General features: G+C 43.4%; 1 protein-coding gene across 2 annotated transcripts; it reads left to right on the top strand.

Annotated features, from left to right (window-relative positions):
• Positions 1–15: 15 nt before the first annotated feature.
• DHFR (dihydrofolate reductase) lies at positions 16–15274 on the top strand. Of its 2 annotated transcripts, none has more exons than XM_051810866.1 (6): positions 16–165; positions 614–663; positions 2059–2164; positions 3034–3160; positions 10739–10854; positions 12469–15271. In XM_051810866.1, exons 1-6 carry the CDS (start codon positions 80–82, stop codon positions 12554–12556), a joined length of 573 nt encoding a protein of 190 aa, XP_051666826.1. In that variant the 5' UTR covers positions 16–79; the 3' UTR covers positions 12557–15271. The 2 variants fall into 2 exon arrangements, with proteins under 2 accessions (XP_051666826.1, XP_051666827.1); XM_051810867.1 differs by lacking the exon at positions 16–165 and adding an exon at positions 267–356 and having other exon boundaries at positions 12469–15274.
• Positions 15275–15557: the final 283 nt, after the last annotated feature.

Genomic DNA, 15557 nt, shown 5'->3' with positions numbered 1-15557 from the left:
GCCGGATGGGGCCGCTCCGCCCGCCCCCGTCCAGCCTGCCCGCCCCGGCGCTGCCCAGCTCGGTCCTCACGGCGCCGCCATGGCGCGCTCGCTCAACTCCATCGTGGCCGTGAGCCAGAACATGGGCATCGGAAAGGACGGGCGGCTGCCCTGGCCGCCCCTCAGGTACGGCCGCGCCGCCGCCGGGCGAAAGTGAGGGCGGACGGACTACAGCTTCCGGCGTGCTCTGCGCCGCACCATTGCCGCCGGGCGCTGCGGAGCCGCGCGGGGTGCGCCGGGAGTTGTAGTCCTTGAGGGCGATGCTCGGCGAGGCGGGAAAGCGCGGCGATGGCGGGATGGCGAGGTTGGGGTTTCGGGTGGGTTCGCCTTCACGCCATGGCGTGGGTTGTCCCTCCTGCAACCGAGGACAAAGGTCCCGCCTCGGCCATGGCATCGGACCAGGCTCTGTCTAGCCGCTCCTCCCCGGGCACCGTCAGCACCCGCTTTATGTTTGGGGGTTTTTCTTTCTTTTTTTTTTTTCTTTTTTTTAGTTAGAGAAATTGCCAAAAAATATTAGAAATTAGAGACCTCATTCTTAAACCACATTGTAACGCTCTTCGTGTTTTCTTGCCAGGAATGAGTACAAGTACTTCCAGAGAATGACTACCACGTGTCATGTGGAAGGTAACGTGGAACTGTGTGTAGTGTCAGGCACGGAAAACTGGGGATTTTACATTTCCCTGGATTACTAGCCTTATTTCTGCACACAGCCTGCCCTCCCAAGCCTCCTCTGTACTTCATCCCTTTTGAAATCGTTGGGGTCAGATGAAGATATGAGATGATTCAGATGTTTTGGGGATGCAGGTGATCTGTTAATGAAAAGGATTCCCAAGTCCTGTTTCCCCAAAAGAGTAGAAAACTTCACCTGAAGTTTACCTAAAACATCTTTCCCTGAAACTCCATGTTAAAAATTGAAAGGTTTTCACATGCTGATTAACTAGCAGAGATGGTTTGGTTTTTTCAGGCTGTTTTAGCTTATCTAACTTGTTTGCTGTAGCTCAGCCTTGGTCATTTATTCCAAACCTCTGACCCTTCTGATGTAATTTTGCTTGGTTTTCTGAGTGCTGAGCCATCCCCATATGCCAGAATACCGTAACCCTGCTGATAATACACAGCAGCTATACTGCAAACATTTCCCAACGTGGTCACTTCTTCCTATGTTTTTTTTTTTTCATGCTCCTGTTAAAACTCCTGGTCAGCCTAATATGTTCCCTTGTTCTGATTAGGTGACCTATTCCATTTTCTGACTTAAAGGTCTGTTCCATAATCCACAAGGAATTTTTCAACAGTCTTAAGGAAGGATTTTATTTGTGTTTTGGAGACCTCATTCATCCCATTGCAACTTTTGAAAAAAAGAAGAACACAATTTTAAGTCTTTTTAGATGTCTGCAAGTTGAATCTTATCTGGCACAAATAACCTGTGATCAAAAAAAATGTTTAAAATACAATTAAAAAGATAAATTTTGCTCCATCCTGCCTGCAGATCTTTTGATAAGTTGTGACCTTAGATGTTAGGTAGGTAAGTTGCTTCATGACCAGGGTTCTTAATAGATTATGCTGCCATAAATCTTCACAGCAGGGATGTCACCACTGACTCTTGACTCTCAACCTCTGTGTTTATTTTTCTGACAACTCCATTTTCTCATAAAGAGAAACCTTTCTCTTCTTAGGACTGTGTATATAAGAGGTAATCTTATAAAAAAAGGTGTGTATATGAGGTTATGAATGCTTGGGTTTGGTCAGAAATTATAGGTGAATTTTTAGAATGTGATTGAACACCTGATGCCCTTCAGCTTTAGATTTAATTTTTCTGGTTCTTCTAGAAAATATTATGAGTTTATATGAGACTGCATTGGTGTCAGCTGACTGGCAATGCTTTGAGGCCACAAACATGTGACTGATTAGTGAACTGGGGCCTAAGCTTGTGCTTTTGTTAACTGCTGACGTGGAGTTTAGAAGGGGAAGTCCAGCATTGTCACTAAACAGTAAACTTAAGTAAATGTTTCCTCTCATACTCAGGTAAACAGAATGCACTGATAATGGGTAAAAAAACCTGGTTCTCCATTCCTGAGAAGAACCGTCCTCTAAAAGACAGAATTAATATTGTGCTCAGCAGGGAGCTCAAGTAAGTATGATGAATAATAGGCCTATAAAACAAATAAAAATTCTGTACCTAAAAATACCTGTAGCAAATCAACATACAGTAATTCCAAATGTATCATTTCTGGTATTTGGTTAGAAAGAATTTCTGCTCTTTGTCCTGAGTGTTATAACTACTTTACCTTTAATTTTTTTTAATTAATTTACAAGTAATCGTCATTACTTTGCATTGTAAGTACAACTTCTAGCTCTACTCACAAACCATTTGACAATTGTCCATAGTTTTTCTGACTCACGTTCAACTGCATTTCTCTAGTTCCTGCTTAGATTGGTGGCTCTTAATCCTTTTTTTGAAGCTTATTTTTATCAGGATTTGTGGATGAACTGCCCTTTTTCAGAGCTCTCATCTTGAATGCATCACCCACAGTTACGCAAATATTATTAAACAAAAGTGTCCACTTAGAGTGGTTTATTGTTTTGGAGGGTGTTGGTGGGTTTGCAGCTGATCATGTGGGTGGGCAGTGAATAGGGGCTTTTCAACTATTTTTATTGAATGAAATATTAATGTTTTGGAATTCAGGTAAAAATGTCTATATTATCTGTAATTTATTTTATTTATATATATAAAATTCCTCTGTTATGCTTTTTCTAAAATGTGTTATAAAATTTCAGATCTATAATTTATAATGCCCCTTAAGTTACAGTAAAGCTGAAATCTGATAAACGTGCAGTCAGATGAGAATTCTAACATAGATTGGCAATAACAGGCATTTCAAAACAATTACATTTAGTTGTTTGTGAATTCAGCCAAACACATTGTGTCTCTAGATTGTATTGATGATCACGATGAATTGCCTTCTAATTATTTAGTGATAAAACTTTGCTTTTTTCTAGGGAAGCCCCGAAAGGAGCACATTATCTTTCCAAAAGTCTGGATGATGCTTTAGCTCTTTTGGATTCACCAGAGCTAAAAAGTAAAGTAGACATGGTTTGGATTGTCGGGGGCACTTCAGTTTACAAGGTACATTCAGCCTACTCCTGAGTTACTTGTTCTCTCTGGTGGGATGAGAATGGCTCAAAGTCCCTATTAATTCTGCATTAGGAAGTGCAAACTGCAGTAATTCTAACAAAGCAAGTCTTGGAAAGTGGAATTTCAGCTCTCGAGTTTAAAATGCCTGTCCAAGTAACCAAATGTTGGTCTTGCCAGTGGGCCACTGCCATACAGTTGTTGTGCTTTTGAGAGCTTTATTTTAAGTATCTAAATTGCTCGTTTTTTCAACCAAAACCACGATTGCTATATTTATTTTACCGAGGGTGCTGACTGACTCTGCAAAGGATATGAAAAAAAAAGAAAAATGGTCCAGCATTTTTAGCCAGAGTATGACCCTTTTTACATGTATACAGGTGAGAAAATAGGGTTTAGAGAGAGCTGCCTGGTGATGGTGTCAGCAATAGGAGGAGATAATCATATGACGAGAGATTGCACTCACTCTGCTTTCCCATCCAACAGCCAGATGTCCCTACTGCTCCCAGTCTCTGGATTAGTAATAGAATTGTTAAGAACTGTAAAGCAATTATTTTTTTAATAGTGAAGGAAACAGTTCTACTGTCCTTTACTGTCCACTTGTTGTTAGGCACTAGGACTTCAGATGTATGATGACAGTGCTGTCAAGCTCCTAGTAGCAAATGGGGGCTGATACTATGCCTTGTATGGGGCAGGAAAATACATTTTCTGGTATTTCTTGCCTTTGCAGTTTGTGCCTTTCACAAACCTCTTCTCTGTGTCTTTGGAATGCATCTTTTACAGTAAAAAAAGTGAAGTATTTAGGTATTGCTAAAGCTGTGAGAAAAATGAAGTGCATGTATAAATAGCCTGTAAAACACCGTTGTTTCTTTACTCCTTTTTTTTAGTTTCTGTTTTATAATCACTTCTGAGTGTGGTGAAGTACACATCATGTATTTGATATTGCAAATGCGTTCAGTCTATAATCAGGTATTATTCTATAGAAGTAATCTGTCCTTCACTCTCAGTCTGCTTCCAAGCAGGGAATTTGTGGAGACAGCTTCTCTTTACAGTGGGCACAGCTGCCCAGCAAGAGCCTCTGGCAGTAGTTCTGCAGGATGCAGGTGTGAGCAGAACCATTTACCCCTTTCCTGCAACAACCACAGGCTCATCTAGTGCTGTAGAGAGTGATTGTTTTTGCTTCTCCTTCCGGGAGCACCTGTCTTGTAGACTTATATTTTAACTATTTTTCAAGTGTCTGGCTGATATTTGGTAGAGAATAATGTAATTTTTTAAACTCTTAATCAACAATACTTAGATTATAAATTGGAAGCTTTGACCAAGAGCTTCTATTTGTGCTGATTAGTGTAAGGAAATATGTCTTAGGGTAATAGGACACCTGGTTACCCTGGACATGGAGAAGCATTGAGAGAACTGAGGATGTTCAGCCTGGAGAAGAGAAGCTCTGGGGAGACCTCAGAGCCCATTCGAGTGCCTAAAGGGGCTCCAGGAGAGCTGGAGAGGGGCTTTGGACAAGGGATGGAGGGACGGGACAAGGGAGAACGGCTTCCCACTGCCAGAGGGCAGGGTTAGATGGGATATTTGGAAGGAGTTGTTCCCTGTGAAGGTGGTGAGGCCCTGGCACAGGTTGTCCAGAGAAGCTGTGGCTGCCCTATCCCTGGAAGTGTTCAAGGCCAGATTGGATAGGGCTTGGAGCAACCTGAGATAGTGGAAGGTGTCCCTGCCCGTGGCAGGGGGTGGAACTGGATGGGCTTTAAGGTCCCTTCCAACCCAAACTGGTCTTGAATTCTGAAATTTCAGCTGTTTTCCCCCTTGCAAACATCTGCTCAGGATATTTCAAAGGAAATATTAATTCATTAGAGAGAAATCTTAACCGTTTTATACAGATTCCTGCATTCAAACTAGGCTTGTGATCTTAACTAGAAGAGTTTGATGGAAAACACACACCTCTACCAAAACTGCAGGTCATTTTTGTAGTGCCTGTATTAAAGATGCATAAAGGGTTTCACAAGAGTATTTCCATTATACTATGTACAAATGTGTGGGAAGTAAAATAACAATTGGTAATTGAAGTGAATAATTTTATTTGGTAGTTACAGGTATTTGGGTTTAAAGCATTATTTTTATCTTACTGCTTTGTGCGGCTCAAAGGTTTAGAACTGATTGTGTTTATTAGTATGAGCCTTGTCCATATAAAGGGCTACCCCATTTTGGTTATTCAAGCTGTTATAGGATTTTCTTACAGGAAAACGGGTCTATTCATCATTTCTGCTGTCAAACAGAAGGATGTTCACATGAGATCTTCTTGCTGTCCTTTTAGATCAAGGCAAGGACATGCAGTTGGTACAATCACTAGTTCCAAGGGGAAGGTGCCTCCAGGCTCCTCTGTTGCAGCTCTCTGTCTGATCCTGTGGGCAAGGAATATGCACAGCACCGGCCTAGTGTGTTCAGGATAGTTGTTCTGTGGATTGCTAACTCCTTAGTGCACAGACATCTATGAGTTCGCTACGGAAGGGAGCACACCCCTGGCACTTAACTTTGGGGTGGGCTGCTTTGGCAGCCTGTCAGGGGCTGATATGGATGTTGAAGGATGAGTAGGAACATGGGGGGATTCTTGGAGTCCTCACTGGGGATGCTCTGCCCTGGTTGGTCTGTGATCCTTGGCACAGTGAGCTTAGGCTGGTGACATCCCATTGAGTCTGGAGACATCCCACTGGGTCTGATGGTGACATCCCACTGGTGTGGGATTCTGGGGAATGAGGAGTAGATGCGAAACATACTTGAATATGAGGGTGCACAACTGAGGACATCTGTCAAGAGCTACAGCAGCAGCAGCCGCCATTGCCAGACAAGAGGGTGGCTTATTGCCCTGTGGAGCCTTTTAACACAGCTCCCAACCTTAGCGCCTTCTGATCAGTTTGGCTTGGGGAGGTCCCCTGTGGCCAGGGCTGTTGTCCCCCAGCTCCCAGGAGCAATCCTGCCAGCCTCGTTTCTGTAGATGGTGTGAGCAGGGAACGTGAACATGATCTTCCAGGCCTCTGCTGCCTTTGTTTTCCCACACCCTTAGTGTGGGTCATTCAGGATATCTGAGCACCTGCCTCACCTGAAACAGGGCATCCCCTCTGTGCCTCGTGCTCAGCCCAAACACCTTCACACTGAAACACCAGCCTGACCTGACCTCACCCAGGGAGTTGTGCCAGGTCAGCACCCACCCAACTGCAGGGTGAGGGCAGTACTGATGCCTCCAGGGAAGCCTTTGGACTACTCACAGCACAGGTTTACAAGCTTAATTTCTTTGGATCTTAGCATGGTGACACACTCTGTGGATCCTCTGCACTGCTTGGGATCTCCTGAGTTCCAGGAGTTGAGGTTGCTGTTGGTTGTGTGGGTGTGGAAGGAGGAGCGGAACAGCCCAGCAGTGGTCAGTAGGTTACAGCAATTACGAAGCTGTTCTGTGTAATGACAGGCACTTCATGATTTTGTGCAAGCACTTCATGTTTGAGGGCTGTCTGCTGACCTGTGAGTGCTTCTTGTGTGCTGGAAGTGGCTCACTCATAGGTCCTGGCTCTGGAGTCCCTGGTAGCTGTTAGAGCTTGTCAGACATATCCCTGGAGCACATTTCCTGGCTTGGTTTCATCCCCAAGAAATTTAGTTCATGAATGTCAAAACTGTTCCCAAGTACAACTCAGGCTTGATGAGTGGGAGCAATCAGAAGATTCAGTAACAGTTGGACTCAGTGGTCTTGGAGGTCTTTTCCAACCTCTGTGATTCTACAGTTTTGTGATTTCAAATCTTCTTCTGAGTTCAGACACTGATGCTCTCTGTGTGGAGGTACTGTCTCCTGATTGAGCGGTTGTCATGGTTTGAGAGCCCTAAAATCTAATTCCCTAGTCCAAACCCCCTCCCACATCTCAACCCAGTGTGAGATGGTTTCCAGACACTACACGAGACTCAGAATGGGGGTAAGGGAATACATTACAATGACTGTACAAAATAAATACTACAATACATTATATACAATTTTAATTATCTCTACCATGACATAAGTATTTACAATGGATCAAATCTCTTCTCCCCTCCAAATAAAAGTCCAGGAGGGAAGAAAGAAAGATCCCTTTCCACTTTCAGAGCAGCAATGTCTCTAGGGCAGCAGGTCTATCTGTTTCACTCTTCTTCTCATGCAGCAGCTGTAACTGGATCTCTGCCAGTACTCACGAGGGGGTATCCAAGCCCCTCGGCCACTTGTCTTCAAGCGAGGGTCTTCTCTTCCATGGGCTGTGTTTCCCAGGACAAGGGTGCTATCACCACGTCATATCACGAAGCGCAGGGGTCTTCATGATGGTCCTTTTCAAATTCCCCTTCGCAGAGCTCTGTGCTCTGTCTCAAGGAAGGGGGGGGGGGCAAGGTCACCCTCTCTGCATTCCTTCTGAGCTTTACAGCTCTTTTCTGCAGTGCTGCTGCAGTTTTAGGACTTCCGTTCAGTAGGAGTCCATCCTTTCCACTTAGGAAAGGTCACAAAAGGAGTTTGGGGGTTTTTTGGTTTAGTTCTTACCCCAAAAACTCTGTCTGTAGAGCTAGTTCTGCTCTCTCTCTGCTGCTGCTGGCTCTCTCTCTCGGCTCTCTTCAGACAGCTCTGTGTCTTCCTTGTCTACATGCTGTTTGCTGCTTCTTATCTTCTGCTGGCTCTCTGCCACGGTTTCTCTGGTCAGTGCTGGTCTGCCGCTGCTTTCAGTATCTCTTGCTGCTGCTCACGGTGGAGAAGCTCCTTCAGCTCTCAGCTACAGAACCTGGCCCAGTTTAACACTGTTCCAAGTTCCTGCAGCCTCCCTGCCGGGGGCTGGGGGGGGCCCAGAGGCCCCAAGGGGCTCCGAGCCCCTTCCTCGTGGCTTTCACAACATGAACTACTTCTGCAACCAACAACAACTACCTTCTCTTCCGTTCTGCTTGTGATATATTTATTTGCAGAAACACTCATTGGGTAAAACCTCAAAACCTCAAGGGTCACCACCCCCTGGGGTTTTACCATTTTATAACTTGAGGAGGAAAACTGTTTCCCCCCACCACAGAGGCTCAGGTCTTGGCTTTGACTCTGAAAAACAGTGCTAAGGGACATCCTAAGGGAGTCATAGAATCACAGAGTGGTTTAGGTTGGAAGGCACTTTAAACACCGTCTTATTCCAAACCTTCTGCCGTGGGCAGGGACACTTTCCATTAGACCAGGTTGCTCAGAGACTGCTCAGTTATATCAGTTTCTTTTAACTAGATTTAAACTATGTAGTTTAGACTGATTAGAAACAACACTCAGGCTTTACTAGGCTGTTCCTAGGAATAGGATCTATGAGTCCAGCACATTGCCACATATTAAATACAGTCGTCTTAAAAGGAAGAATAAACAACACACACAGGTGTTGATTTACTTATGTTGGTATGGTCTTATGATATGGTGTTTGTAGAATGAGTACATCAACATTCCATCAGCTCAGCACTATTCATCCTCTGCCTTCTCTTCAGTCCTGAGAAAAGGAATGTATGGAGTGGGCTGGACAGGGCAAGAGTGAATTGAATGTCACTGAGGAACTACTTTAATCCCCGTGGAAATGACAGAGTTGTGATAAAGCTCCTTTGCCATCCTGCCAGGTCCATGGCAGTAGTTGGCAGAGGTAGTGTCAGAGTCCAGTCGTTGCCAAACAGGCTCATGTATAGGCTCCACACGTATAAGGCTTCCTGTTTGATCCAAAATTTACTTATCTGAAGATACTGTGAAAGAACATGGAGGACCAGGTGCTCCCAAAGGAGCTGAAACCCAGGGGCAGTAACTGGGATGACAGAGGACACATCAGCTAGGGCTGGAGGTGGTGAGAAAGGTCCATGGGGCAGAATCAGGCCCCATGGAGGTTACCAGAGTCAGGCACAGCCCTGGAGTGACCAGACAGGGCCATGGGCACAGGCCAAGGTCAGGTCAGAATGTCAGCCTATATGTGATTCAAGTGCTTATTTAAATCCCAATATAGGGAAAATTGTGAAATGGAAAGTGGAGTCACTTTACAGTGTGTTTCTCCTTGCCCACTGCACTGTCTCTGCCATGACACTGGGCATTCCCACTTGCTGAGGAGAAACATATGGGTTATAACCACCTCAAGTCCCTTGCTTTTTCCCAAGTTCTTCTCTGTTTGTTGTTTACTATTTGTGGGCCACCTCCACACAGACTCCAGAGCTAGTCTGGTAACTGAGGAAGCATTTGCACTTCTTTTATTAATGAGCGGATGGTTACACAGCTGGTTGGTTCACTCATCTAATGAAACCATTTACCTGGAACAGAGGTCACCATCTGGTCCCTTTGGACTAAATTCAGTTCTCTTTGCAACATCTATGATCAGTGTGCTCTTCCCTGGCCTGTCCTGGTGGTAGAGAGTTCTTGCTGAAGCTGACTTCCCAGAGCTGGATAGGACATCAATTTATTCTCCTACTACAGAATAGAAGTATCTCCCTTTGCAAAAAACAGTATGTTTTTATTTGTGGAGCAGATTATTATTCTTCTCTCATTTTGCAGGTGTATGTTTCTTTTCTTACCTGCCACACTTACTTAAACAAATAAAAATACTGGTATTTATGTAGAAGCTGGACCAATACCAGTTCAGTGCTGTTGGATGCTGGTGTGTTGTGAGTTACCCCTTCCATTTTTACCTGTTGTCTAGTAATCAGGCAGCTTTTCTAGAAATTAACCTCTCAGCAGTGGCAACAATTACTTTTATTGTATTCCATTTGCTATGGCTTGGTTCCTGTTCTTGCTGAAGTAGTACCTAATAGCCTGCTGCATGGTGAGTCACCTTCCACAAAGAGCATTGCTCGTTGCCAGTTTAAGGGAAAGGGAGGAATGGCTGCAAGCTTTTAAAAAATATATTGTAACCACCATCACCAGTGTAGCTTTTAATAGGTTAGTTTAATGCCACAAGGTATGGGGAGAGGTGTCTTTCCAACCTTATCTGAAGACAAAATATCTCAAACTTTTGACTCCTGAAGTTTTTAGTGACAAACTCACCTAACAAGTGTCATTTTAAACTTTTTCGTCCAAGGAGCTTGGAAATGTTGTTAAAAACTTTCAATGCATTTTATCACTTTTCCACAATCCAGAGATCGAACTTTGAAGTTCTGTTGATAGGCAGGTTTGATCTCTGGAATTGCAAACTAGTGCAGACTAAAAATACACTGCAGATCCTTAGTGTTGATATTAATTAAACATCAGAACAAACGACCTTGAGGTGAGGGCATCTCCCACCACCTTCCTGTTTCTCAGAGAGGTGTGATTCAGAAATTGCTTGTTGCAACTAGGCCACACTGTTCCTTTCTCCTCACAGGGCTATTCAATTTTTTTTCTTAATTTCTATCAGATAACCCAAATTCAGAGTAGGTATTACTGCCACTTACCAGGTGGAACAGACACAAGGTGAAATTAGCCCTTTAGAAAGTGCTCTTGAGCAGAGTCTAAAAGAGGAGATTTAGAGTGTAATTTTTTCCCTGCTTTGCTAAAATCCTGTGGTGCATAAAATAGTGACTGAGTTTCTATTGTTTTTAAAGGCAGCAATGGAGAAACCAATTCATCATCGATTGTTTGTGACAAGAATCTTGAAGGAATTTGAAAGTGACACATTTTTTCCAGAAATTAACTATAAAGACTACAGACTTCTCACAGAGTAAGTATCAAATTGCCTACGAGGCTTGTCTTCAGATTAACCTAGTTTGCATGTGCAAGGGTCCTATTAAGGCCATTTTTGGTTTGAGTTAGAGGTGATTTTTTTCCCCAGTATCATACTTTGCTTACAAGCTGGAGTTGCACCATGCTCTGCAGAGGTTCTTGGAACTCACTGTGTTCTTCAGCCTTCCCATAATCTTTACAATAAAGAATTGCATGTGTCAGTTTGCTTCAAAAAAAAAGTACCTTTCTTGCTGTTTCTGTATTTAGAATTACTCAAATATTTACTAAGCTTTGTAACTCTCTGTGTGTTGTGAATAAAAAATACTTGGCCTCTGAAAGTCTTTGATAAACTGCCAAAGACAAATGAAATGGTTTTCAGTAGAGAGAGTTGAGCTTTATAGATTTCTAAGATTATTCCTTTTCTCTTGACAAAATTACTTATTCCTAACAAACGTAGTAGGGAAAGGCATCAAACCATGAGTTTGTGCCATTCACTGTGGTTTCTTCTATATTATCGTTGTCATATCCAGTCATGCTTTTATGTCCTCTCCAGCAAGACTACATCCAATAGGCAGTAAGGAGGCAGCAAAAATTTGGACACCTGCCTCAAGAGCCAGGAACAACAGGACCTGTTCCTCCTCCTTCTATAGTTTTGGCTCCCAGCTGGTTACAGACCAGCAGTGGAAGAAACCTGAAGTGTGGAGAGTGACGGTCTCTTCAGAGGGCCCAGGAGTGGATTAGCACAGCACTGAGGGAGCTAGGGAGGAGGGATGCAGGAGAGGCAAACAAGGTGATGGGTGAGGAGGATGAGTCACCACCTGCAACTCCAACATATTCTGAGCTGCTCTGCATTCACTTCCGTGTCCTGAGGCCTGACCCAAAGCTCCCTCTCTCCCTCGTGGCTGTTCCTCGGGTGTACATTGGTTTTGCCAGTGAACTGAAATCAAAGTTTGGCCTTGCAACATGAATTTATAAAGTATGAGGTAATCTCCTCACTAAAGTGGAAACCTGACACCATCACACCTAGCAAATAAAATTTAAAGTGTACTTCTCCCTCAGAGTCCATATTACTCATACAAAATCCTTGTTCTCTCACAGGAAGATGAAAAGATTTTTGAAAGTGTCTGTTAATAAAAACTGGTTTAGAAAATCTGGTATATAGAGGAACACTTTGTGTTGTAGCAGTCAGCTGCTTTAAGAATCTGTTGCAGACTTTTAAGAAACCTTGTCCTTAACATTTCTTCTAAACCATCTGAGGAAAAGCAAAGCAAAAAAAAACCCCAAAGTGTTCTGTACCTTGGCAGACATTTTGAATAACCTGTTGGAGACTTTAATAAAATGTTGGGAATTTTTTGATTAAGCCAAAAATGGGGGGACTGTTTTGCACCAGAGTATGCTTTCTTGATATAAAAGATGTGTGTACACATTGCAGATAGTATTAATATGATTCTTAAAAACAGTTTTTATGTAGTATACCTGTTCTAAGCACAGTATTTTCATTTCCTTTTCCAAACAACTCGCTTTTCTAGTTGATTGGATAAATTACAGGTGAATCATCATGACATTTTTATCTACTTTTTGGCTTGTGCTTTTTCCTCTCCTCTCTCCCCAGGTACCCAGGTGTCCCTGCTGATATCCAGGAAGAGAATGGGATCCAGTACAAATTTGAAGTATACGAAAAAACTGTTGTGGCAAAGTAAATGAGGCATTCTGTACTTCTGTGTAAGGGGAGGCATTTTAGATCCTGAAGTCTTACTGAGTGTACATATACATTAAATTTTTAAGAGCAAATCGTGCCAGATAGTACAACAGCTTGGTAGTGAATGATTCCAAAAAACACACCCCACACTCTGTACACCCTGCACTGGAAATAGAAGGGTGGTCTGCAGCATGAAGAGGTAGGTCTGAGCAATTCCATAACAAAGGTTGCATGAGACCTTGCATTGATCTGTCAGTCCATGGCAGTATCTCTGACACTTCCCTAATGAAAGGCATTAGACTGTGTCAGAGCATTTCTACTGAAACCAAGGGTTTGAGTAGCTCGTGGTTCAAAATGTCCAGTCAATCCTCCCGAGTTTGACTGGGGTGTTGTGTAGCTTTATAGCAGTCTTTGAAGTTTGTTGGTGTAGAGGGAAAGATAACCAAGCCCAACAAGAGAAAGGGAGCCTGGAAGTCTCAGGCAGCTGTTCAGGGATGCACTGATCCTTCTTACCGCTCCAGTGTGGGTCCCCACAGGGTCCCCAGTTCTGCCACCAAACCTGCTGCAGTGTGGGCTCCTCTCTCCATGGGACCACAGGTCCTGCCGGGAGCCTGCTCCAGCAGGGCTTCCCACAGGATCAGAACTTCCTTCGGGAATCCCCTGCTCTGATGTGGGGTCCTTCAGGGCTGCAGGAGCGTCACAGCACCCCCATGGGCCCCCAGGGGCTATAGGGGCACAGCTGCCTCACCACAGGCTGCAGGGTAACTTCCGCTCTGACTCCTGGAGCACCTCCTGTCCCTCCTGCTGCACCGACCTGGGGCTCTACGGGGCTGCTCTTCTCTCACATTCTCACTCCTCTTGCGATTGCTGTTGTTCCCTGCAGGCTTTTCCCTACCTTCTTAACTTACCCCAGAGGTGCTACCCCCATGGCTGATGGGCTCAGCCTTGACCAGCCGCAGGGCTGCCTCGGAGCCCGTTGTACATGGGGGAAGCTTCCAGCAGCTCCTCACAGAAGCCACCCCTGCAGCCCCCTGGGACCAAAACCTGGCCACACAAACCCAGTATAGTCTGATAAAGAGGTTTTAACGTGTTGCTCACTTCACACCTGTGAGGAGGCTTTGCTCCTCTCATAAAAAGTTGCTGTGCCTCTGACCGCTACCACCTCACATACACATTGATTCCTTAAACAGTCTGTGTTCCTACATCCCTGCCAATTGTTACCAGTAAAGATGCAGTTAATTTGTCACTGTGCTTTTGAATAGTCTATCTGACAAATACAGATTATAAGCAGATAGTCTAGTCCAGTTTCATCTTCATTAAATACAGCCAGTGTAATAATTTGTGCTGCTGTTCCTTTAGAATATCAGCTATGAGCACCCCCTGAATTTTTCACAGCAATTTATAACACTTAGCTGATAAAAAAGATAATTTTTGCAGCATCTGTTCTGGGTTGTCTCAGTTTTCTGTTTCCTTTGAAACTGTGAGTACTTACCATCATTGATCTTCTTGTTCCATGTGTGCTGATATTACATCGATCGATAAAAGCAAGTTTATGCTTGCATAATGCAGGAAGAAGTCTCCTGAGTTTTAAATTGACAGCACATTGTTGAAGGGGAGGAAAGAGACTGTTACCAGGGAGATGTCATGGGGGTTTTTTTAAATATAAGTCACAGTGACCCTGGCAAGAGAATAACTTCCTGAAAGCATTTAAAACATACCAGTTATAGGTCAGTGTTGAAAGCTCTGCATAAACACTTTGCAAAGTATTGTGTTTAGGAAAACTGACATTTATTAGAAATGGAAGAAAAGACTTCATACAATGTTGGATTACGCTGTGATGCAGAGACCAACATCCATTAGAAAATTTCTGCCTAAGCACACATTGCAGGAGATACAGTTCATTTTGTAGAATGATTTTGATTGCAAAGAACTTAACCTGGATGCAAAAACAAGCCTGCTGAGAACATAAGTGGTTACTCTCGACTGTTTGTGAACTGACTTAGTCCTCTCCACACTTAACTATGTTCCTTTGTCAAATTCGACAACAAATTAAGTTAATTTGTGGTTCGTGGAAATGCAGGCTTTTGAGTTTCCTACTTCAGTGTGTCTCTCTGCCAAAGAGATGCATTTCTGTTTGGTTTGGTTTTTAGTAGAAGCACTACATTTGGACAGCACTTTTTGTACCACAGCTTTTCAATACACAGATCCCAGCTGAGAAGTAGGAAAATGCATTTGACTACAGTGAAGTTTGGTCCAAAATAAGTGTGTTCACCCCACTGACAGACACTACAAGGTGAGATGCTGATGTTTCAAGATGGACAGAGGCAGAAAGGTGTGAGTCTGTGTGCTCAGGAAGCACATACATTCTGTTTGCTGTCAGGGATTTATTTCCTGAGGATGGTTACCTGGCACCTGCTCCCTCCCCATTTATATTTCCCAAGAGAAAAATGAATATTTTATACTATGGCTTGAGGCAAAAAAAATATCCTTGGTTCCAAATACAACTTCACCATGTTTTGTTTATCTCTGTACTTCATTGATGAATGATTCCTTGAAAAGCCATAGATTCTCATTATGTCTAGTACAGGGGAAAATGTCATGTTTTTCCCCAGTTCCATGCAGCTAAGTGCAATGAATAGCATCATGAGTGACAGTATAATTACGAATCACCAAGAAAAGTCTAGTACAGGTATAATTTAATCCCCTTCATTCATGCTTTCTCGGGAGCAAACTGTTCTAAACAGATTAAAATTTTAATTTTCAAGAATAATACTAGTTTTAACGAGATAGGAAAACCAGAGGGTCTTCATAAAAGGTGAAAAACAAACCATAAATGTTTTTATTGCTTGTCTATTACTCATTATCTCTTATCTGACAGTGGGTAGTGATTTCCATTTGGCAGTAGAAAGCTGATGTTTTCAGTAGCTTTACAGCCACAGTGTATTCAAGGTCACAACTGGGAACATTCCAACAACAAATCTCTACAATGGACAGCAATCCGT

Source organism: Manacus candei, unplaced genomic scaffold (genome assembly GCF_025592945.1).
Source record: "Manacus candei isolate 608988 ecotype Guabito, Panama unplaced genomic scaffold, ASM2559294v1 h1tg000079l, whole genome shotgun sequence".
Lineage (NCBI taxonomy): Eukaryota > Metazoa > Chordata > Aves > Passeriformes > Pipridae > Manacus > Manacus candei.
This window is presented reverse-complemented; position numbering and strand designations above follow the sequence as displayed.